Source organism: Leptopilina boulardi, unplaced genomic scaffold, assembly GCF_019393585.1.
Source record: "Leptopilina boulardi isolate dan_hultmark-lab unplaced genomic scaffold, ZJU_Lbou_2.1 LbouV2_393, whole genome shotgun sequence".
Classification (NCBI taxonomy): Eukaryota; Metazoa; Arthropoda; class Insecta; order Hymenoptera; family Figitidae; genus Leptopilina; species Leptopilina boulardi.
In genome coordinates, this window is record NW_026137966.1 from 16,916 (window position 1) to 40,140 (window position 23,225).

At 30.5% G+C, this 23,225-nt stretch overlaps 2 protein-coding genes across 2 annotated transcripts; one reads left to right on the top strand and one right to left on the bottom strand.

Annotated features, from left to right (window-relative positions):
* Positions 1-18,850: 18,850 nt before the first annotated feature.
* Positions 18,851-20,458, bottom strand: LOC127288751 (uncharacterized). The gene is made up of 2 exons (XM_051316388.1): positions 20,226-20,458; positions 18,851-19,685 (listed from the first exon to the last, which is right to left on the bottom strand). The coding sequence occupies exons 1-2, from the start codon at positions 20,456-20,458 to the stop codon at positions 18,851-18,853; spliced, it is 1,068 nt and encodes a 355-aa protein (XP_051172345.1).
* Positions 20,459-22,278: 1,820 nt separating this feature from the next.
* Positions 22,279-22,815, top strand: LOC127288752 (uncharacterized). Its single transcript, XM_051316389.1, has one exon. It carries the CDS (start codon positions 22,279-22,281, stop codon positions 22,813-22,815), a length of 537 nt encoding a protein of 178 aa, XP_051172346.1.
* The last annotated feature ends 410 nt before the right edge of the window (positions 22,816-23,225 follow it).

The window sequence follows — 23,225 nt, forward strand, 5'->3', positions numbered from 1 at the left end:
CTTTTTTAAAACATTACAGAGTTGAGTCTGGTAATTTAGAACTAGTTGTAATTATTTACTAATGTAAATGGTAATCATGACATTGTTCATGCCAACAAGATTAAATTATAAATGAAATTTTTGACAATTATGATGTACGTTAAATTAGTGTAAACTAAATTAATATAGTCCTCAAAATATTCGTTGAGCTGAGAATCAAAGTATCAAGTGATTCTAAACTCTGGAGATAAGATTACTTTCTTCATTTCATGATACGAATGCTAATATAATTAAAATGGTTGCTTCAATTAAACCGTAAATTTAAAAAAAAGGTTGCGAATTTTACGCGCACACAAGTCTGTAGTAATATAGTCCTAGAAATATGCTTTGTATCGCATGCATAATTTAACTAAAGACTCCACTTAAAAAACAGATATTTTGCTCTTCCGTTGTTTTCTGCTTTTCGAATATGCCTAAAGTGATGTTAAATTCTTCAACTCAAGAAAATTTTATGTATTAATAATCAGAAGATTAAATCTCTATTCCAGAATCCTTTGATGAATCTTCCGTTTAATGTATATTGTATTTATTAACTAAGATTTACTAATATTTGATTCTTTATAAACAACTAGCTGATGATTAAATCGTGTAATGTGCATAAATAAGATCTAATTGGACATTTACGTTTTCATTTATTAGTATAAATTAACATTCATTTCGAATCTTAATCATTTGCTGTTGCAGAATTTTTATATTTCCTGAAAATTTTATCTAGATGTATATAATAGTAAGAAGACTGCAGTAGTTCACTTATTAATTTATAGAAATTCCCTTAAAAACTAAAATAAATTTTTATTCGATTCTTATCGTGTTAAATATTTAGTTCTTTTTTAAAACATTATAGAGTTGAGTCTGGTAATTTAGAACGAGTTGTAATTATTTACTAATGTAAATGGTAATCATGACATTGTTCATGCCAACAAGATTAAATTATAAATGAAATTTTTGACAATTTTGATGTACGTTAAATTAGTGTAAACTAAATTAATATAGTCCTCAAAATATTCGTTGAGCTGAGAATCAAAGTATCAAGTGATTCTAAACTCTGGAGATAAGATTACTTTCTTCATTTCATGATACGAATGCTAATATAATTAAAATGGTTGCTTCAATTAAACCGTAAATTTAAAAAAAAGGTTGCGAATTTTACGCGCACACAAGTCTGTAGTAATATAGTCCTAGAAATATGCTTTGTATCTCATGCATAATTTAACTAAAGACTCCACTTAAAAAAGAGATATTTTGCTCTTCCGTTGTTTTCTGCATTTCGAATATGCCTAAAGTGATGTTAAATTCTTCAACTCAAGAAAATTTTATACATTAATAATCAGAAGATTAAATCTCTATTCCAGAATCCTTTGATCAATCTTCCGTTAAATGTATATTGTATTTACTGACTATGATTTACTAAAATTTGATTTTTTATAAACTAGCTGATGATTAAATCGTGTAATGTGCATAAATAAGATCTAATTTGACATTTACTTTTTCATTTATTAGTATAAATTAACATTGATTACGAATATTAACCATTTGCAGTTGCAGAATTTTTATATTTCCTGAAAATTATATCTAGATATATATAATAGTAAGAAGATTGCAGTAGTTCACTTATCAATTTATAGAAATTCCCTTAAAAAACTGAAATAAAATTTTATTCGATTCTTATCGTGGTAAATATTTAGTTCTTTTTTAAAACATTATAGAGTTGAGTCTGGTAATTTAGAACGAGTTGTAATTATTTACTAATGTAAATGGTAATCATGACATTGTTCACGCCAACAAGATTAAATTATAAATGAAATTTTTGACAATTATGATGTACGTGAAATTAGTGTAAACTAAATTAATATAGTCCTCAAAATATTCGTTGAGCTGAGAATCAAAGTATCAAGTGATTCTAAACTCTGGAGATAAGATTACTTTCTTCATTTCATGATACGAATGCTAATATAATTAAAATGGTTGCTTCAATTAAACCGTAAATTTAAAAAAAAGGTTGCGAATTTTACGCGCATACAAGTCTGTAGTAATATAGTCCTAGAAATATGCTTTATATCGCATGCATAATTTAACTAAAGACTCCACTTAAAAAAGAGATATTTTGCTCTTCCGTTGTTTTCTGCATTTCGAATATGCTTAAAGTGATGTTAAATTCTTCAACTCAAGAAAATTTTATGTATTAATAATCAGAAGATTAAATCTCTATTCCAGAATCCTTTGATCAATCTTCCGTTAAATTTATATTGTATTTACTAACTATGATTTACTAAAATTTGATTTTTTCTAAACAACTAGCTGATGATTAAATCGTGTAATGTGCATAAATAAGATCTAATTGGACCTTTACTTGTTGATTTATCAGTATAAATTAACTTTTATTATGAATATTAATCATTTGCAGATAGAGTTAAGTCTGGTAATTTAGATTGAATTATAATTATTTACTAATATAAATGCTTTTCATGACATTATTCATGCCAACAAGAATAAATTATGTTAAATTATAGTAAATTAATTTAAAATAATCCTCATAATATTCGTTGAGCTCAGAATCAAAGCATCAAGTAATTCTAAACAATGGAATTAAGATTAATTTTTTCATTTCATGAAACGAATGATAATATAATGAAAATGGTTGCTTCTATTAACCCGTAAAATTAACCCTATTGAAAATCCCTGTACAAGATCTTGTACAAGAAAATGTACATGTTCAGGTGCTGAACTTGTACCTGTTCTGGTAGGAACATGTACAAGATCTTGTTCAATTTTCGCACCAGAATTTGGAACAAGTTCTTGTATTAGAACTTGTGCAAAAACATGTACAAGAAAATGTACATTTTCTTGTATACAAATATTAAATATATTTACTTGACCAAGATCTTGTACAAGTTCTCGTACAAAAACTTGTTCCAAATTCTGGTGCCGAAATTGTATAAGATCTTGTATATGTTCTTACCAAAAAAGGTACAAGTTCAGCTGCTGAGCATGTACATTTTCTTGTACAAGATATTGTACAGGGTTTGTCAATAGTAATAAAACAAGGTTGCATTTATTTATTCTGATTTAAAAAATTGTTTTTTAAAAATTACTAGCTGCTGATTGCATTATGAATAAAATCTTTAACAATTATCTTGTACCTGAAATTAATGTACATTTAATTAATATAGTCCTCAGAATATGCGTTGAGTTAAGAATTAAAAAGTTCAGGCATTCTAAACGGTGTTATTAAAATTATATTGTTCTTTTATGAAACGAATGATACTATAATTAAATTATGTTTTAAATGAAACGAAAATATAAAAGGAAATTGTGCAAATTTTGATTCTGCACTGATATGTCGCAATATCTTGTGACATTACTGCGCATAAGTTGGGATTATGTTCCAAAAGTGCGCATGTTTTATTTTTTTAAAACTTTACGGTTTATATGTAGATAACATTCTACCTTACTACGCATGTTTTAATACCTTGGGAATTTATTGTGCAGAGGTAGGTTTTATAAAACACTATTGCGCATGTTTTAATTCTTTATGACATTACAGCGCATAAGTTGGGATTATATTACATATGTGCGCATTTTTTATTATTTGAAAACATCACGGTTGATATGTAGATAACATTTGACATTTCTGCGCATGTTTTAATACCTTAGGAATTTGTTGCGCAGAGGTAGGTTTCATAAAACACTAATGCGCATATTTTAAAGCCTTATGATATTACTGCGCATAGGTTGGGGTTATATTACATTACTGCGCATGTTTTAAATCCTTATGATATTACTGCGCATAGGTTGGGGTTATATTACATTAGTGCGCATGTTTTAATACCTTAGGAATTTGTTGCGCAGAGGTAGGTTTCATAAAACACTACTGCGCATGTTTTAAAGCCTTATGATATTACTGCGCATAGGTTGGGGTTATATTACATTACTGCGCATGTTTTAAAGCCTTATGATATTACTGCGCATAGGTTGGGGTTATATTACATTAGTGCGCATGTTTTAATACCTTAGGAATTTATTGCGCAGAGGTAGGTTTTATAAAACACTATTGCGCATGTTTTAATTCTTTATGATATTACTGCGCATAAGTTGGGATTATATTACATATGTGCGCATTTTTTATTATTTGAAAACGTCACGGTTGATATGTAGATAACATTTGACATTTCTGCGCATGTTTTAATACCTTAGGAATTTGTTGCGCAGAGGTAGGTTTCATAAAACACTACTGCGCATGTTTTAAAGCCTTATGATATTATTGCGCATAGGTTGGGGTTATATTACATTACTGCGCATGTTTAAAGCCTTATGATATTACTGCGCATAGGTTGGAGTTATATTACATTAGTGCGCATGTTTTAATACCTTAGGAATTTATTGCGCAGAGGTAGGTTTTATAAAACACTATTGCGCATGTTTTAATTCTTTATGATATTACTGCGCATAAGTTGGGATTATATTACATATGTGCGCATTTTTTATTATTTGAAAACGTCACGGTTGATATGTAGATAACATTTGACATTTCTGCGCATGTTTTAATACCTTAGGAATTTGTTGCGCAGAGGTAGGTTTCATAAAACACTACTGCGCATGTTTTAAAGCCTTATGATATTACTGCGCATAGGTTGGGGTTATATTACATTACTGCGCATGTTTAAAGCCTTATGATATTACTGCGCATAGGTTGGAGTTATATTACATTTCTGCGCATGTTTTGATACCTTAGGAATTTGTTGCGCAGAGGTAGGTTTTATAAAACACTATTGCGCATGTTTTAATTCTTTATGATATTACTGCGCATAAGTTGGGATTATATTACATATGTGCGCATTTTTTATTATTTGAAAACGTCACGGTTGATATGTAGATAACATTTGACATTTCTGCGCATGTTTTAATACCTTAGGAATTTGTTGCGCAGAGGTAGGTTTCATAAAACACTACTGCGCATGTTTTAAAGCCTTATGATATTACTGCGCATAGGTTGGGGTTATATTACATTACTGCGCATGTTTAAAGCCTTATGATATTACTGCGCATAGGTTGGAGTTATATTACATTTCTGCGCATGTTTTGATACCTTAGGAATTTGTTGCGCAGAGGTAGGTTTCATAAAACACTACTGCGCATGTTTTAAAGCCTTATGATATTACTGCGCATAGGTTGGGGTTATATTACATTACTGCGCATGTTTTAATACCTTAGGAATTTACTGCGCAGATGTTTGAGTTATATAACACTATTGCGCATGCGTGGGTATGATAGTTTGTTACTGCTCATGGGTAATTAACATGGAGTATGTGCTTTCTGTTAATGACTTTAATTCGACTTTAATATGCTCAAGGCATTTTTTGGGGACTTTCAGTCCAAATCAAAATCTTCTTCGAAATTGACATTGACCCGCCATCTGTTAGACACGCCAAATCTAGAAAAGTCCCAAAACTATGCTTCTTACGTAAAACCGATGAATAGTCCCCAAACTATGCTTTGGAGTCGTAGATACTTTCGGGCCGTCCCGAAAGTAACAAAAAATCCCTAAAGTATGCTTTGTATAAATGAAAAGTCCCTAAAGTATGCGATGTACATACATATTGTAACATATTAAACTATAATCTAAATCTTAAACTTATAACTAATAAAATACTAATTAAGATCGACCAATAAGAATTATTAATTAAGTCTTCTGCACGTGCCGGTGCTAGTCAGTTATGCTGGTCGTGGAGAGAGGGATAGGTTTTTTAATAATAAGAGAGTTCGTGGTAACAATAAATAATTCGTAAACAATAAATTAACAATAAATGAAATATTATATTTTAATTAAATAAACTATTGACATTAATCATTTTCTTTATGACATCCTTAATCTTTCTTTTGAAACTTTATTTATTAACATTATTCTATTAACAATAATGATGAAAAGATTCTTACAAACAATTATAAAAATGACTTACAGTTATGCTCTGTATTGATGATTGGACCGATGGTGAAAAAACGAGTTGTTGCAATTAATTTGAAATAAACCGAACTTATTGTAGTTAAACTTTAATAATATTTAATTAGAAATAATTTAGATTTTATTAGTATGACTGTAACCACAAAACTGTACTCGAAACACATGATCGAAAAACTATTGAAAACTAAACAAGTTGACTCGATGAGAGTTGAATGGCAAGAGAGTGAGTTTGAAAACTAAATTCCTCATTAACACTAAAATTGACACTAGATGACACAACGATTTTCTTTTATTTAAACCAATCAAAAAAATTTTCCTACCTTACTTCTCCCAGAATTCTGAATTACTAATACTACTTAAGTGACTTTTCCAATATCAAGCCCGCGATACTTGAATATTGGAACCTGTCATACCGGAAATTCGACAAAGCCTGCCTACCTAAAACTAACTTGAACTAAATTAATGCAAAATTACTTGAAAATGGAGCGCCAGTATTTCAACTGGACTTGTGTCAAGTATAGGAAATTCTCAAATGCGGTAAACATTAAATCGTTATTTATATCAAATTTCAAAAATACAAGAATTCAAAAGTTTAGTTGCGATTGGTGCAATTGTGACGTCAATCACAAAAACTTTGTACTTTGTACGTCAATCACGCAAAAACGACTCTACCGATTTGCATGAAATTTGGCACTGTATTTGGTATTAACCCAAGTTAGGTTTATGAACTTACAGATTTGAAAAATTTTAATTAGAACAAAAGTTATGTCAGTTTTTCAAAAAATTAAAAAAATCGACAGTTTCCAAACTATTCAATTTTTTTTAAATTGATGCAAACATTTTTGTAATTGTGTTTATAATGTCACTGAGTCACATTTTGACCTTATTTAACCTTAATTATTGGTAAATCTAAAAAAAATTAAAAAATTAATTTTCCAGCTTAAAAAATTTGTTAAATTAATATTTTTGTAAAATGTTCTCTTATTAATATAAGACTTCTTTAAGGTCTTAAATAAAGATTTTTATGTGGAATAAAAAACAACTACACTTATTAACGCGCGTAATACGGGAAGCTGATAAAGAGTTTCAAAAATATAACAAGAAAAAATAAAAACTTATGCTGACAACAATTAATTGTTAACATCTAATTAATCTATATTAATAAAATCAGAATCCAACTTTCGTCTATACATTGCTCAGATTTTAAATTTTTTAACGTACTTTGTCGTTATGAAGAACAAGGAGTTCAAAAATGTCTGATGACGTTAAAATTTTTAGAATTGTCAAGGACATCAATGATACCTAAGTCCTGCAAAATGATTTTATTCAGGTTTATTTATGGTCTCAATTAAATAAGTTACCATTAAACATCTCCAAGTGTAACATAATGACATTTAGAAGAAGTGAAAACCCTATTTATGTTGACTATTCTTTAAATAACCTTACTTTGAATAGAGTCTATAGTACTCGTGACTTGGGCGTCATATTCGACTACCGATTAAGTTTCATAGATCATATAACGTTTTTAGTTTCATCGGCATTGAGAGCTTTGGGGTATCTTTTCAGAGTTTCAAAAAATTTTAATCAACCTAAAACTTTAATTCTACTTTTCAATTCATTTCTTCGTACAAAAATAGATTATGCTTCTTTAATTGAAAATTCTCAATTTGACAAATATAATAATTACCTAGAAGCTATTCAGAAGAGATTCCTCAAATACCTCATTTTTAAAATAGAAAAACATTATCCTCCACATGGTCTGAATTATATCGAATTATGTTTGCGATTTCATTTTCGAACTGTTGAACAGCGTAGAATTTTTTCCGCATGTATGTTCATATACAAAATCTTATGTTCGCAGGTATATGCTCCGGAAATTCTTTATAAACTAAACTTAAGACTACCTAGAATTTCATCACGAGATGAAATACTTTACCCCGTGTACGCACAGAATATGCTAAAGTAGCTCCTATTTTTTATGCTTGTTCTCAAATTAATCGCTTAACTGAAAATTTAAAACCTGATGTCGATTTATTTTTCATGCGACATAGCGACTTTACAACAGCCTTAAACTCATACATAAATTCTTTGAATTAAATATTGTTTATTTTTCTTATCAAATATATTTTTTCAAATTAATTGTTAAAGCGAAAATGTAACATTTATAATATTTTTATATTTTATTTATGGTCCTATAGGATCGCTGGTATTAATGTTCAATAAATAAATAAATGTCCGTTAAACAATTTGTGTCTGTACGTATGTCTGCAATATTTTGTTCCAGTATCATGCAAGAACGGTTTGAAAAATTGAAGTGAAACTTGGCAGCCTCCTAGGTATTATCCTAACTTAAAACTTTAGCCATTTTCGATTAAAAAATAATAATTTGTATAGAAGATATGCTACTTTTTTAAAATTTTGAAAAATTATCAAATTATTCATTTCTTAATAGATTGTTTCTAAACTTCTTTATACTTGAGTATTAAATGTTATTTAGTCACATTTTAGAATAATTTTTCAAAAATGACTAGCTAAAACTGAGATATAGCTATAAAACTGTTTTTTGGAGTTAAAAAATCAAAATAACTAGGGTCAGCCGGGGTAAATCCGAACGGGGGGTAAATCCGAACGCTAATTATTTCAGCTTAATTAAAATTTTTAAAAATAAGTTCGATATGAGAATTTTTACCTCAGATCCTCTTCAAGAGATTCTCAGTATTATCCCATTTTTCGTTTGTTAATTAGCAACAGCATAAACAAAGATAACGAGTATTGCAAAAAAGATTGAAAACACAGGCACACAAAAAATAAAAATCTGTTTGGCCGAGACACTACACTATTCTATTTCCATGTATTTTTTTACGCTGAATCCGAATCCGAAATCAGAATTATCAGATTGGCTTTTATTTTTGAGATAAACTCAAAAACCTGCTCAGAAAGAAAAATAAAATCAAAAAGTTAAAAAATTTGTTAATGTCACTGCGATAGTGTCATTCCATGTATTTTTTGTCGCTGAATCCGAATCCAAAGTCAGAATTGTTAGATTCGCTTAAATTTGTGAGATAATTGCAAAAAAACGCAAGTAACAAAAAAATCAAAATACTCAAAATCAGTTTTTGGAAATATCTTCAAAATTTGAGCCAATCTGTCACTTCTGACTTCGAATTCGGATTCAGCGTGGAAAAATACATTAAAATGGACTATCGTAATGTTTCGGCAAAAAAAAATTTCTTTGAGCTAAAATCGACAAAAACTGATAAAAATTCTGAATTAGGGGCACAGATAATTTTTTTTGCCGAAACATTACGATAGTGCGTTTTCATGTATTTTTTCACGCTGAATCCGAATTCGAAGTCAGAATTGACAGATTGGCTCAAATTTTGAAGATAATTTCAAAAAACTGATTATGAGTATTTTGATTTTTTTGTTACTTGCGTTTTTTTCAATTATCTCAAAAATTTGAGCGAATGTAACAATTCTGACTTGGGATTCGGTTTCAGCGACAAAAAATACGTGGAATTACACTATCGCAGTGACATTCAAAATTTTTTTAACTTTTTGATTTTATTTTTCTTTCTGAGCAGTTTTTTGAGTTTATCTTAAAAATAAAAGCCAATCTGATAATTCTGACTGCGGATTCGGATTCAGCGTGAAAAAATACATGAATATAGACTAGTGTAGTGTCTCGGCCAAACCACATTTTACTTTTTGTGTGCCTGTGAAATCAAAGATGACACTCTTTCAATATTTTGTCTCGTATTTGAAGAAAAAGAAGCTAAAAATTTATTTTATTATTTATAATTGTTTGTTATGAATACTAGAACAGAAACTATTTTTGATTTTTGCCTTCTGTAAAATTTTATTAATAATAACAGACCGTTCGTATTTACCCAGGAAAATTGGAAAACCGGGGTAAATCCGAACGGTATTTTCAATAAATTTTTTTTATATCGGAGCCACACAAAATTGTTTTTATTTCATTACACTATTATTTTTACATTATAAAAGTACATAGAAAAAAGTTTTTTCTTTCTATGCGTATCCTCGTTTGTAATTAATAAGCAGAAACTTAATCTCTGTTTTCTCGAAGGAGTGTTTCAATTTTTTTGCCAAATGGTTTGTTGAAAAAAGTTTTTCAGGATCTTAATAAAATTTGGTATTCTACGGTTTTCGGGGTCGCTGATTACACAGCCCCACAAAAAAAAAAAGTGTCGTGCGCGGCAGACCAGACTAGTCATTTCCCATGTATTTTGACGCGCTGAACACGAATCCGAAGTCCGTTTTGCTCCATCACGTCAGGATTTTTTTCTAACCTCCAAAAACCTGTCGGATTTTGAGAGGTAGGCTATTTTTTTTAAAAATTGATGGATTTACTTCAAAATTGGTATCTAGGGGTTTTTTGGGTCGCTGATGACGAATTTGAAGTTAGATTTTCAAAATTCAAAATGGCGGCTCCAATATGGCGGACGAATTTTGTAAAAATTGATGGATTTACTTCAAACTTGGTATCTAGGGGTTTTTTGGGTCGCTGATGACGAATTTGAAGTTAGATTTTCAAAATTCAAAATGGCGGCTCCAAAATGGCGGACGAATTTTGTAAAAATTGATGGATTTACTTCAAACTTGGTATCTAGGGGTTTTTCGGGTCGCTGATTACGAATCTGAAGTTAGATTTTCAAAACTAAAAATGGAAATTCTTATATACATAAGTAAGGTATTCACGTCTTTTTATGGTAGCGCACTCTTTTGTCCTCAAAGGATCTGTGTAATGGTTTTCTTTTTAAATTGGTGCCTCCAGGTACAATATCCCTTTTCAGCATCCAACAGTAGTCGGCCATCATATTTACATCCCATCTTCCTTGATAACGACACTCAAATTCTCCAGGTATTTGAAACAGTTTCCTTTTTTATCTAAGGCTTTGATAAACTGTTTAATTGCTCCTAGTTTCGTATGTAAGGGCGGAATTATCACCTTTGAAGGGTCGATATCGTCCGCCATATTGGAGCCGCCATTTTAAATTTTGAAAATCTAACTTTAGATTCGTAATCAGCGACCCAAAAAACCCCTAGATACCAAGTTTGAAGTAAATCCATCAATTTTTACAAAATTCGTCCGCCATATTGGAGCCGCCATTTTGAATTTTGAAAATCTAACTTCAAATTCGTCATCAGCGACCCAAAAAACCCCTAGATACCAATTTTGAAGTAAATCCATCAATTTTTAAAAAAAATAGCCTACCTCTCAAAATCCGACAGGTTTTTGGAGGTTAGAAAAAAATCCTGACGTGATGGAGCAAAACGGACTTCGGATTCGTGTTCAGCGCGTCAAAATACATGGGAAATGACTAGTCTGGTCTGCCGCGCACGACACTTTTTTTTTTTGTGGGGCTGTGTTACGAATCCGATGTCCGTCTTTAAGAATTCAAAATGGCGGATCCAATATGGCGACCGATAAATATAAAAATTCACTAGATTCATGTGAAACTTGTCACTTGGGGGGTTTTCGGGGTCGCTGATTACGAATCCGATATCAGATTTAGAAAATTGAAAATGGCGGATCCAATATGGCGGACGAAATGATTAACTTTCATTAGATTCATCTGAAACTTATTACTCAGGGGTTTTCGGGGTCGATAATTACGAATATGATGTCAGTTTTTAAAATTGCAAAATAATGCTGGTGTCATTATTGCCTATTAATTTTGTAGCTTTTAGTGCCTGTTGTTAGGAGTTTAGTATGGAAATGAAAATTACAGACCCAGGCTCAATCGGTGAGGTAGTAGGAGAACGCTACACAGAGAAAACGAAACGACGCGCTGATTTTCAAAATTTAAAATGGCGGCTCCAATATGGCGGACGATATCGACCCTTCAAAGGTGATAATTCCGCCCTTACACACGAAACTAGGAGCACTTAGACAGTTTGTCAAAGCCTTAGATAAAAAAGGAAACTGTTTCAAATACCTGGAACAAAAGTTTCCAGAAATCTCTGATGCGAAACTAAAAGAAGGGGTTTTCGATGGACCACGTATTCGCAAATTGTTAAAAGAGGAGCAATTTATCACCAAGATGAATAAAAAGGAGAAAGCCGCATGGCTTAGTTTTAAAGCAGTTGTCGAAAATTTTCTCGGTAATCACAAGAGTGAAAATTGGGAGCAAATAGTTAGTGATATGATTAAAAACTTTGGTAAGTTAGGATGCTTAATGAGCATAAAGTTGCATTACTTAGACTCGCATCGGGATCAATTCCCTAAAAATTTGGGAGATTACAGTGAAGAACAAGGAGAACGATTCCATCAAGATCTGAAAGAATTTGAGCGTCGTTATCAAGGAAGATGGGATGTAAATATGATGGCCGACTACTGTTGGATGCTGAAAAGGGATATTGTACCTGGAGGCACCAATTTGAAAAGAAAACCATTACACAAAACCTTTGAGGACAAAAGAGTGCGCTACCATAAAAAGACGTGAATACCTTACTTATGTATATAAGGATTTTCATTTCTAGTTTTGAAAATCTAACTTCAGATTCGTAATCAGCGATCCAAAAAACCCCTAGGTACCAAGTTTGAAGTAAATCCATCAATTTTTACAAAATTCGTCCGCCATATTGGAGCCGCCATTTTAAATTTTGAAAATCTAACTTCAGATTCGTAATCAGCGACCCAAAAAACCCCTAGATACCACGTTTGAAGTAAATCCATCAACTTTTACAAAATTCGTCCGCCATATTGGAGCCGCCATTTTAAATTTTGAAAATCTAACTTCAAATTCGTCATCAGCGACCCAAAAAACCCCTAGATACCAATTTTGAAGTAAATCCATCAATTTTTAAAAAAAATAGCCTACCTCTCAAAATCCGACAGGTTTTTGGAGGTTAGAAAAAAATCCTGACGTGATGGAGCAAAACGGACTTCGGATTCGTGTTCAGCGCGTCAAAATACATGGGAAATGACTAGTCTGGTCTGCCGCGCACGACACTTTTTTTTTTGTGGGGCTGTGTTAGGGGTGGATTTCAAGGGTAGGGGGTGAGTTTATTATTATTATCCATATCTGTGAAACATTGAAATACTTTTTTACAATTCAGAAGCACTTAGAATCCATATAATTTTTTTCATTTATTCACAAAAACATTTATCATTAAGGGGTGGTTATTTGACTTAAGGGTTGTTTTTCAGGGGTTGTTTATATTCAGTATTAATACTTAGTTATCATAGAAAATTTTTTTTTTCATATTTTCGAAAATCAGTGAAAATTATTTTTTTGATTGTTCCAAACTGAGAATAGTTATGAATTAGGGGTGGGCTTCAAGGGTAGGGGGTGAGTTTATTATTATTATTATCTATGTCTGTGTAACTTTCAAATAATTGTTTATAATTTAGAAGCAATTAGAATCTATAGATTTTTTTTAATCATTTACAAAAACTTTCACCGTCAAGGGATGATTATTTGACTTTAAGGGTGTTTTCAAGGGGTTATTGATCCTTTTCAATTTTTAAGCAACCAGGCAATGTTTATAAATAAATAAAAAGTAGATAAGAGCTGAAAAATATTTAATTCATCAATTTGGTTAAATATCAGTTTTTTGGGGTAGTAATGTACCGTGGGGGTTGTTTTAAGGGGTGAGACATGTTAAAAAAAATTTTTTTCTCATACTGAATACTTTAGTAATTAAATCTAATATACATTATAAGTCTAAAGTAACGACAAAAAACTCGGCCATTAAAGGGTTAACCTTAATTATTGGTAAATCTAAAAAAAATTAAAAAATTAATTTTCCAGCTTAAAAAATTTATTAAATTAATATTTTTGTAAAATGTTCTCTTATTAATATAAGACTTCTTTAAGGTCTTAAATAAAGATTTTTATGTGGAATAAAAAACAACTACACCTATTAACGCGCGTAATACGCGTAATACGCGTAATATACCTTAGTATATTATCAATTCAATAAACCCGGATAGACGGTATTTTAGAGAGGTTGATTTTGCAATCAACACCTCGTTGTTTCCAAGCAAGTTTTAGCGAACTTGCATTTTATTAGTGGCATGATCGGTTCAACCACCTGAATTACCTTTGTATATTTTATATGTTTCCTAATTTTTCAAACTAATGTGTCAACTTCTGTACATTATAAGTTCCAGAATTAGCAAAATCGATTTGTCATTTAGTTCATGTTATTTCGAAATATGAAGTTCAATAATCTCAATTCATTTGAGAAATAACCATTAAAAAAATTAATGAAAAATAAAATTATAAATAGTTATTAAATTAATTTGAAATAATAATTGAATATTTAGCATTAGAAAATTTATATTATATGTGTATTGTGTATGTTGTTGGTGTAAAATTGATAACATATTTGTAATATATATTAACTAATATTATTTTTAGTAAATAATATTTAACAAAAAAAATTAAATTTTACGGAATTCCGTCCGTAACAAATCACAAAACGAAATCAAAACTACTCCTCTTTGATTTTTATTAAGAATTGAATTATTTAAGAACATAAATTTTAGAAGAAATGTTATAATTTGTCGTTTATTTAATTGTAGTTAAAAAATAGAATAGCTTATTTTTTCTTCGTTCTTAAGTTGGTAATAAAGACAAGAAATAAATACAATGCACTTTTAGAAAGAAATATTTATTTTAATGCTCTCAGATGTCAAATAGCGATCTGTTTACTGTTTCTAAACTTTGCACTGCAAGATTACAGCACATTTTTATAGTAAAAAAATTTTTAATTAAACTTGAAGAAATTTAAAAAAACATTTTTTCACTTCTTTTTTCAAAATCAACTCATTCAAATCATTTTTCTATTTTTACCTCTTCGGGTATTTAAAAATTTTTTTAAATTTTTATTGTAAAGCTGATATTTTTTTAAATAAGCTACATATATATATAAAAGTGGGACGACAACAATTTTTTGAGAAACATAATATTAAAGTAGGCAATGCTCCTGCGCAATCGACGCAACGGTTCGTACTTGTCGTGTTACGCACCTATATTTTTTCTATTTACTTTAGCAATAGCTCTCAGCATTCTACCTGATTAAAACTGTGTACAAAATTATTAATTTAAATCAAGTACCTAATGAATATGATTTACATATTTTTCGATTTCGTGTTTCCAGTATTTTCTTTGACAATTCAGCTTTATTTTTCGTAAAGTTCCAGTAACATTAATGGATATCTTTTAAACCACTTATCGAAAATTACATTGCTATTGGTTTTTGATATAGGAGCAACAAGCCTGTTAACTACATCAAATGCTTTGTTGCTGAAATCATACGGTCCCGCTGATTGTCTACCTGGATACATTTCGAGATTCACAACGTAAAATGTTTCTGCATCTACCATGGCATAAATTTTAAGTCCATATTTAGCAGGTTTGTTAGGCATGTACTGCCTAAAACTGCAACGGCTTCAAAAAGACGGTAGCTGCTCGTCAATAGTTACGTATGCTGATGGCGAATATGTTTCCTGACAATTAGTTACAAACTTTTGAAAGAATGATCGAACAGCAGCCAAATTATTGGTTACTTTTTGTTCTGCACCTGTGAATTTATCATCTATTCGTATACAGTTTAGGATAAATTGAAACCTTTTTAGCGTTATAACTGTTCTAAACATTTCTACACCAGTTCCGTCACTTCTCCATAAATTTTTCAAATTTTGTCTGTTCGATTTAAAATACCCAACTAAGTAAAGCAGTCCTAAAAAAGCTTTCAATTCATACAAGCTAATGTCATTCATTGTATGAAAAAATAAGTATTTAAATATCAGTAATAATTTATTTTCACAATTGTTTAAACAATAATTTCACTTTTAATATATTTTTTAAACTTAGGCCAATAAAATGCAAAGTGATAGCTGTTCAAATCAGTCAAACTAGTAATAAGTGCTGTTAAAATGGTGCTATTGAAGCGCTCCACTTGGCCATTGGCCTGTGGATGGCGAATCGAATAGAGCATGTGCTTAATGCCATTCGCCATTCTTTCAATTTTCGAACTATCGTCGTCGCTATAGTATCTTTTACCGCATATAAATGAACGTATTTTGTGAGATTACAAATCGCTGCCATATATTTGTTACCTTTTGTCGAGGTTACAAAAGGCCCGAGGTGATCTACATTTAAGATTTTCTCTCCACGGAAGTTAAACGACTTATCGAGTAGTCCAGATGTAAGACATTGTTTTTGTCTGTTTGTAATAACAGGGCACTAGAGTTCCTCAAGGGAGAGTTGACGCATGTTTCATTGATACCCAACTTATTGAAACAACTATTGTCATCAAAATAATGACATGACTTATTATTTCAATTAACTAAACTTTTAATTTATTAATCGTGTACTTTTGTTGTAATAAATGGCGTCATTGCGGGCAATCTGTATAATAGATTTTTAAATGTAACTATGAAAAGATATTTTCCCCTTTTTCTAAAATTTTATTTATATATAATATAAAGTATATAAATAAAAATTTATAAATTCATAAAAATTTTATGTTTTGATTAAGTTAAAAATTTTAAAAACCTATATGATATGTTTAGAATTATAAAAAAATTTATTTTACTATTTTATAATTTTTTGTATTTTTTCGAAACATAAAACTTAAAAATATCTAATTATCAATTAAATTATATTAATATTAATAATAATATTCTTTTATCTACTTAATATGAAAAAATCTTGAGGACGATATTTGACTGTAAAGTAATCGTTCAACGCTATGAAGCTACTGTTTCACGGTGGACTTTGGTGGTTCTAGTCAATCACGAAAGTTAAGCAACGTTGATCGCGGTTAGTACTTTGCTTGGTGACCACTAAGAAATACCAAGTTTTTCAGGCTTCAAAAAAAAATATATATGTGTGTGTGAGTGTGTGTGTATGGAAGGGTAAATTCATTTGATTTAAATATATATATCTACCTATATTACAAAAAGATTCATTAGTGATTGATTGTTGATTCATTAATGATTCATTAATGATTCTTTTTTTGTTTTAACATTAGTCTGTTTTATCTATCCAACTATTATGAGTACTATCAAAGCCTAACCACTTAACAAAAATTTTATTTCCACGCATCTTGAGTACTTTTTCAACAAGATATACATCGGAATATTTCACTTTAAGAAGTTCCTCTTCATAGAATCCTCCGCTAATTTGTTGATCTTGGTAGTCCTTTAGCATGTAAGTCACAGGTCGAGTTTGTTTAACTTTATCAATAGTAAATTGTTCAGTTGTCCAATTCGGTGTGTAACCCTTCTCAAACACATTTTTATACTTGCTAACTCGATCTTTGTTTCCAATTTTAAATTTTGATTTTCTGAAAGGTATTTTTCTGAGTTTGAAGAATCGCTCTTTCAAAGTTTCAACATGATCTCCAGTGACAACTTTGTGTTTCATTCCAATTGTGCGATGTTTTGTATCATTATACTTGGAAATGAGATTAGGTAATATATCACACCACTTGTAATTTCCTCTGAAACTAAAGTGAATCCACATTTTCCTTTTGAGTGTTCGGTTAAAACGTTCCACGATGGATGCTTTCAGGTTACTATAGATGGAATAAAAATTAATTTTTCTCAATTCCATTAAAGCCTCAAATTGTGAATTATAAAATTCTTTTCCCTTATCACAATGCAAATTTTTTGGACTACGTCCTTTTGCAAATATAGATTTCATTGCATTAGTGACATCTTTTCCAGTTTTATTCTTTACAGGAACAGACCAAGTGTACTTGGAAAATATATCTATAACTGTAAGTAAGTACTTGAATTCTTTATTAACTTTGGAATATGGTATCATTTCAACCAAATCTGCTTGCCAAGTATCATCAATGTCACGCATTTCAACTCGACGTCGAGAATAATTTTGTCGAGCTTGTGTGTGAAGTTCATTCACTACTGTCAACTTTTTGTCATTCATTTTCAAGAGCTCTCAAACGACGTCCAGTTTACCAATAATTTCAGCATTTTTATATGATGAATCTTGATTTATTTGTCTTTCAAGATTGTTTAATTTTTCTGACACTGACAATGAGCCGTCAAGAGTTTTTAACAGCTCATTACCGCTGTCAGTCTCCAATACATTTTTCTTTGTTTGTATTTCAAGATTTCCGTTTCATTTTCAAGAACTCTCATACGAGTATCTAATTCACCAATAATTTCAGCGTTTCGATATAAGAAATCTTGATTTATTTGTCTTTCAAGATTGTTTAATTTTTTTCCTATAGAGTCTTTAAGAGTTTTTAATAATACATTACTGTTGTCAGTATCCAATATATTTTTCTTTGTTTGTTTTTCAAGGATTTTCGTTTCATTTTCAAGAACTCTCAAACGAGCATCAATTTCACCAATAATTTCTGCTTTTCTATATGATAAATCTTGATTAATTTGTCTTTCAAGATTTTTTAATTTTTCTCCTATAGAGTCTTCAAGAGTTTTTAATAACACATTACTGTTATTAATGTCTTGAAAATTTTCATTTATTTGTTTTTCAAGATTTTGTAGTTTATCTGTTACCGAAGCTTCAAAAATTTTTAACAACACATTACTGTTATCAATGTCTAACCTTAATGAAGACGTGACTTGATATACTAGTGCACTTCGTTCTCTATCATACGTTGAATAAGTAATAAATTAACTGTGTCGCCCTCTGCTTTAGCTTTTGCAAGGTTACAAATTCTTTTCCCTCCACAGTCATAATTGTCTTCTGAATCTACTTTAAAACCAACTTCAGATGGTCCAGGTGGTCCTCGTTTTGCTGCTACTGTTCTTCCTTTATTGAAGGGATGTCCGAATACATCAATGCTCATTATGAAACTGATATGTAGTTGATAAAACAACTTCTAATATATAATTTTGGCTTCACTTAATTCTTCAATAATGGACATAATTTCATTATTATGACTTGGATTACCAGCTGCTTGTGATGCAGTAAATAGTCTCAAACGATCATCTAACTCATTTGGATCATCCCAATAGATGTAGTCTGGTTGAAAATTTCTTTTTGTAATCATAAATTTTGGAAGTGATGTACCAGTTTTTGACTTACTTTTCGGAGTTACAGAATGAGGAAATAGATTTGAAATAACATTAGTGTATTTAAAACTTTTACTTATATTAATAGGTTCAGAAGCACTGTATTTTTTTCTATGTGCATTGGAGTCGATGAGAATTTGCTTATAATTATTTATATCATGATCACTAATGTGTGAATTCTCCGGTTTATTTTTAAATAAAAGTTCCAATAATCCAGGGGTAATGCTAAAACGTCTATTTCCAACATTCAAAAACTGTTGATTAAAAATTATTGGTTTATCACCAATCAGAAGTGATCCATCTCGCATCTTACGTACTCCATATACTAGATCCAAACACTGTTTTCTGTTTTGATCTATCAAGTAAATATACTTATTTAACAGTTTATCATACTCTAAGTCTGGGATTATTGTTGATTCACTATCTTCAATACTCTTAAAACTTAAATTATCATCTTCCTCTTTACTTTCACCTTTTTTCTCCTTTTCTATCCTTTCCGTTTTAAAAGTTTCACGCTTAATGTCATTTATGGTAATAATTTTTTGTAAAGGTTCAACTATATGTTTGAAGGTTTCGTTCAACAGATTTTCAACATTTTCTTTTCCTAATGTAAATAAACGATGTTTACGTCTAATTGCCTCACTAGCTTTAGCAATTTAATGTAAATATTATTTCTCTTTATTATACACCTTGATATATCAAGGTCTCAATTTAAACTAAAACAAATTCAAAAATTATCTTTATTTATCGTGAAATAAAACAGTCAAAACCTTTTCTATACCTTCCCTCATTTAAATGACTATCTTTATCAATTACAACAAATCCTTACTTGTCAGAATTCCAACAAGCTGAACATAATTCACGAAATTGCGAAAATGTCATATCCGTATTCACATGATCATCATAAACATGTTTTAAATTTTTTTCATCTTGACGAAAAAGAACTAACAAGTTCACATTATCTCGTACTAAATGTTTTGGAATTCTTGCATAAGTTTGACATAAATAGAAACTATCAACGCTTACATGTCTACCCATACAAAAAAATGCTCTAATATTATCTTGTTTTTCACATGCCACATCATCAAATATAAATATAGAGTTTGGTTTTGCATTTTGAGGAGAAATTACTTCTTCATGTTCACTGAATGGTAAATACTCAACTCCATCAACTTCACTTACAATTGTTCCAAGAATTTAAACTTTGGTTGTTGCAAAGATTTTGAATAAAGATGAATATTATCAAATCTGAGACCATTAGGATGTAATATTAAAGACAAAAGTACATTTGTTTTTCCATAATTTGATGGACCACAGAATATTTCACGAATACTGCCTGACAATAAAACGTATTGCTCGAGGTGATCCTGGTGTGAATCCTTTAAATTCTGCTTGTAAGGAGCACGATATTTCATATTCAAAAAATCCAGATAACATTAAAGCAAGAAACGTTGCTGATAGGATACTAGCTAAAAAGGCATTACAACGTGTTTTTGCACGCGACGCTAGTATAGGTGAAAAAAAGTTGCTTTGGCTGTATCTGGTACTATGAAAGTCAAGTCAAAATTAGGCATGGGGCTAAAGAAGCAAAAGAAAAAGATGAGGAGGAGGAGGAAGACGAAGGTGAAACGTACGGCACTACGTAAAATTGTTGATGCTGCAAGAAATTCCATAATTCCAGGTAATAGTGCTCAATCGACAATCAAAGATGTTATTGCAACTGCTCGAAAAGCTATCGAGAAAGTAGGAGGTAAAAAAAAGATTTTAACACCTCGAATTCTACCAATACCTTCAAAAGTAGGTGGTGTTTTACCACTTATTCCTATTTTCGCTGGATTAAGTGCTCTTGGAGCTCTTGCTGGAGGTGCTGCTGGAGTAACGAAAGCTATAAATGATGCGAGTAATGCGAAAAAACAGTTAAAAGAAGCTCAACGTCATAATGAAGTCATTGAAGATGTTAAACTAGGTAAAGGACTTTATTTAAAACCTTATCGACAAGGAGTAGGTCTTCATTTAAAACCTTTTCCCAAAGGTGGGGGACTTCACTTGAAACCCTATACAAAAGGACAAGGAATAAAAAAGAGAAAATGTTTTAAAAAAAAGTTCTAATACTTCCTCAACAAGCATTAACTAACTATAATTTGATGAAATACGCAAAGGAGTTAAAAATTCCTCATTTTCGGGGGGTATTTATGAGGAATGATTTACCAAAAAGAGGACCTCGAAAGAATGAATCAGCAATTATTAACCTTGATGATAAAAATGGCCCTGAAACGCATTGGGTTGCATATAAAAAGATTAAAAATAAGGCACAGTACTTTGCAAGTTTTGGCAATCTTCAACCACTATACGAACTCGTAACTTATTTGGGTGATTATACTTTAATAATGTATAATCATAAAAATTATCAAGACTATAATACTGTTAATTGTGGTCATTTGTGTCTTAAATTTTTATCTCAAAAAACTTTAGTAAGTTAAAAAGTATATAAATGAAGGAAAAGTAATGTGAACAATCAGTTTTTAAAAAGACATCATCATGGATGAATCGTTCACACTGACCATTTCTGGTAATTCCTCTGTATTAGAGGCTGAATATTTTCCTCCCATAGAATTGTTACAAATAAAAATTACATTCTTGGGCTTGTTGAACTTTTAACATTTAATTCCATTCCTAATGTTGATGAAGGAAAAAATAAATTTCATGTTAGAAATAAAATAATTACTATCCCTCCTGGAAGTTATGAAATTAAAGACATTGAAAAATATACTCAAAATCCCATTACTGATGGACCTGAAGTTATAAATATAAAACCAAATAATAACACGTTACGCAGTGAAATTAAAAGCAGCATGAAAATAAATTTTAAACCAAAAGATTCAATAACTTATATTTCTCAAACACCTAGTCAGATAATTTACGCTGAGAATGCAGGTTATATTGACTTTCAAGATATCAGTAGAGTGACAAATGATGATGGATATTTTGATGTTAATATACCATTGAGTATGATTCTTGGATTTGCTGAAGACTATCGAAAAATAGTTGTAAATACAAAACATGAAATTATTTTGACAATATCTCGGACAGATCTTAATGCTATAGTTAATATTCAGTGTCTGGAGCGTGAAGAATTTAGAATTTCGATTAATAAAATTGAATGAATGATACCATACTTATTTGTGGGTGACCGTCAGAAAATTGAATTATTAAGATTTATTGAACATTTATAAGTATGAGTTTTAGATCGTGGGAAATGTATGAATATCTAATTATACCTGCGACTCAGAAACATGTTTGGACTGTAAAAACTTCTACACAAGTTGAAAAACCTCGATATGTTATCTTAGGTTTTCAAACCAATCGAATAGATAATCACACGAGATATGCCAACTTTTTTGACAACTGTAATCTCATAAATGTAAAATTATTCCTAAACTCACAATACTATCCCTATGGAAATTTAAATTTAGATTTTAATCATCACCAATTTTCTATTCTGTATGACATGTATTGTAACTTTCATGCATCATACTATGGAAAAGATTCTGAACCTCTACTTACCAAAAGTTTATTTAAAGATTATGCACCATTGGCTGTCATAGATTGCTCAAAACAAAACGAATTTCTCAAGCAAGCTTGTATTGAAGTACGTTTGGAATTTAAATCGAGTGCTAATTTCCTATCTAATACAGCTGCATATTGCTTGATTATTCATGATCGAGTTATACAATATAAATCAATCAGTGGTGTTGTTAAAAAAGTAACATAAGTAGTGGGGGTGAATCTCAAGTATAAAAAGGAGGAATATGAACTGAAATTCTTAGTTGCTGCAACCATGGACTTCATTGTGGACATCCAAGGCTTCAAAAGGCCCTACAATGACTTCATCTTCAAGGAGCTGGCCATTCTACCAATTGAGGAAGATGCTCAACCAATGGTGTTCCTGTTCGAGCCACCCTGCAGTTGGAGTTTTCTACCTGGGAGATACAAGAGTGAAAATCTATGGTTGATGCACAACTACCATAGGCTGAAATGGACCTCTGGTGTTGTGCCGTATGATCAATTACAATCACTTCTGCAGGATTTGTTAGCTGGTGGTCGCAAAATTTATGTAAAGGGCATCGAGAAAAAAAAGTGGCTTGAAAAATTTGTAATTAATGTACGAAACGTTGAAGATTT

What these genes read in the sequence shown, in the direction of transcription:
- LOC127288751 (XM_051316388.1), bottom strand. Translation starts at nt 20,458, where the DNA reads ATGAAATATCGTGCTCCTTACAAGCAGAATTTAAAGGATTCACACCAG. An exon ending in TTTAAATTCTTGGAACAATT is followed by an intron (nt 19,686 to 20,225) that starts GTAAGTGAAGTT and finishes TGCTAAAGCTAG; the next exon opens with TGAGGCAATTAGACGTAAAC.
- LOC127288752 (XM_051316389.1), top strand. Translation starts at nt 22,279, where the DNA reads ATGAGTTTTAGATCGTGGGAAATGTATGAATATCTAATTATACCTGCG.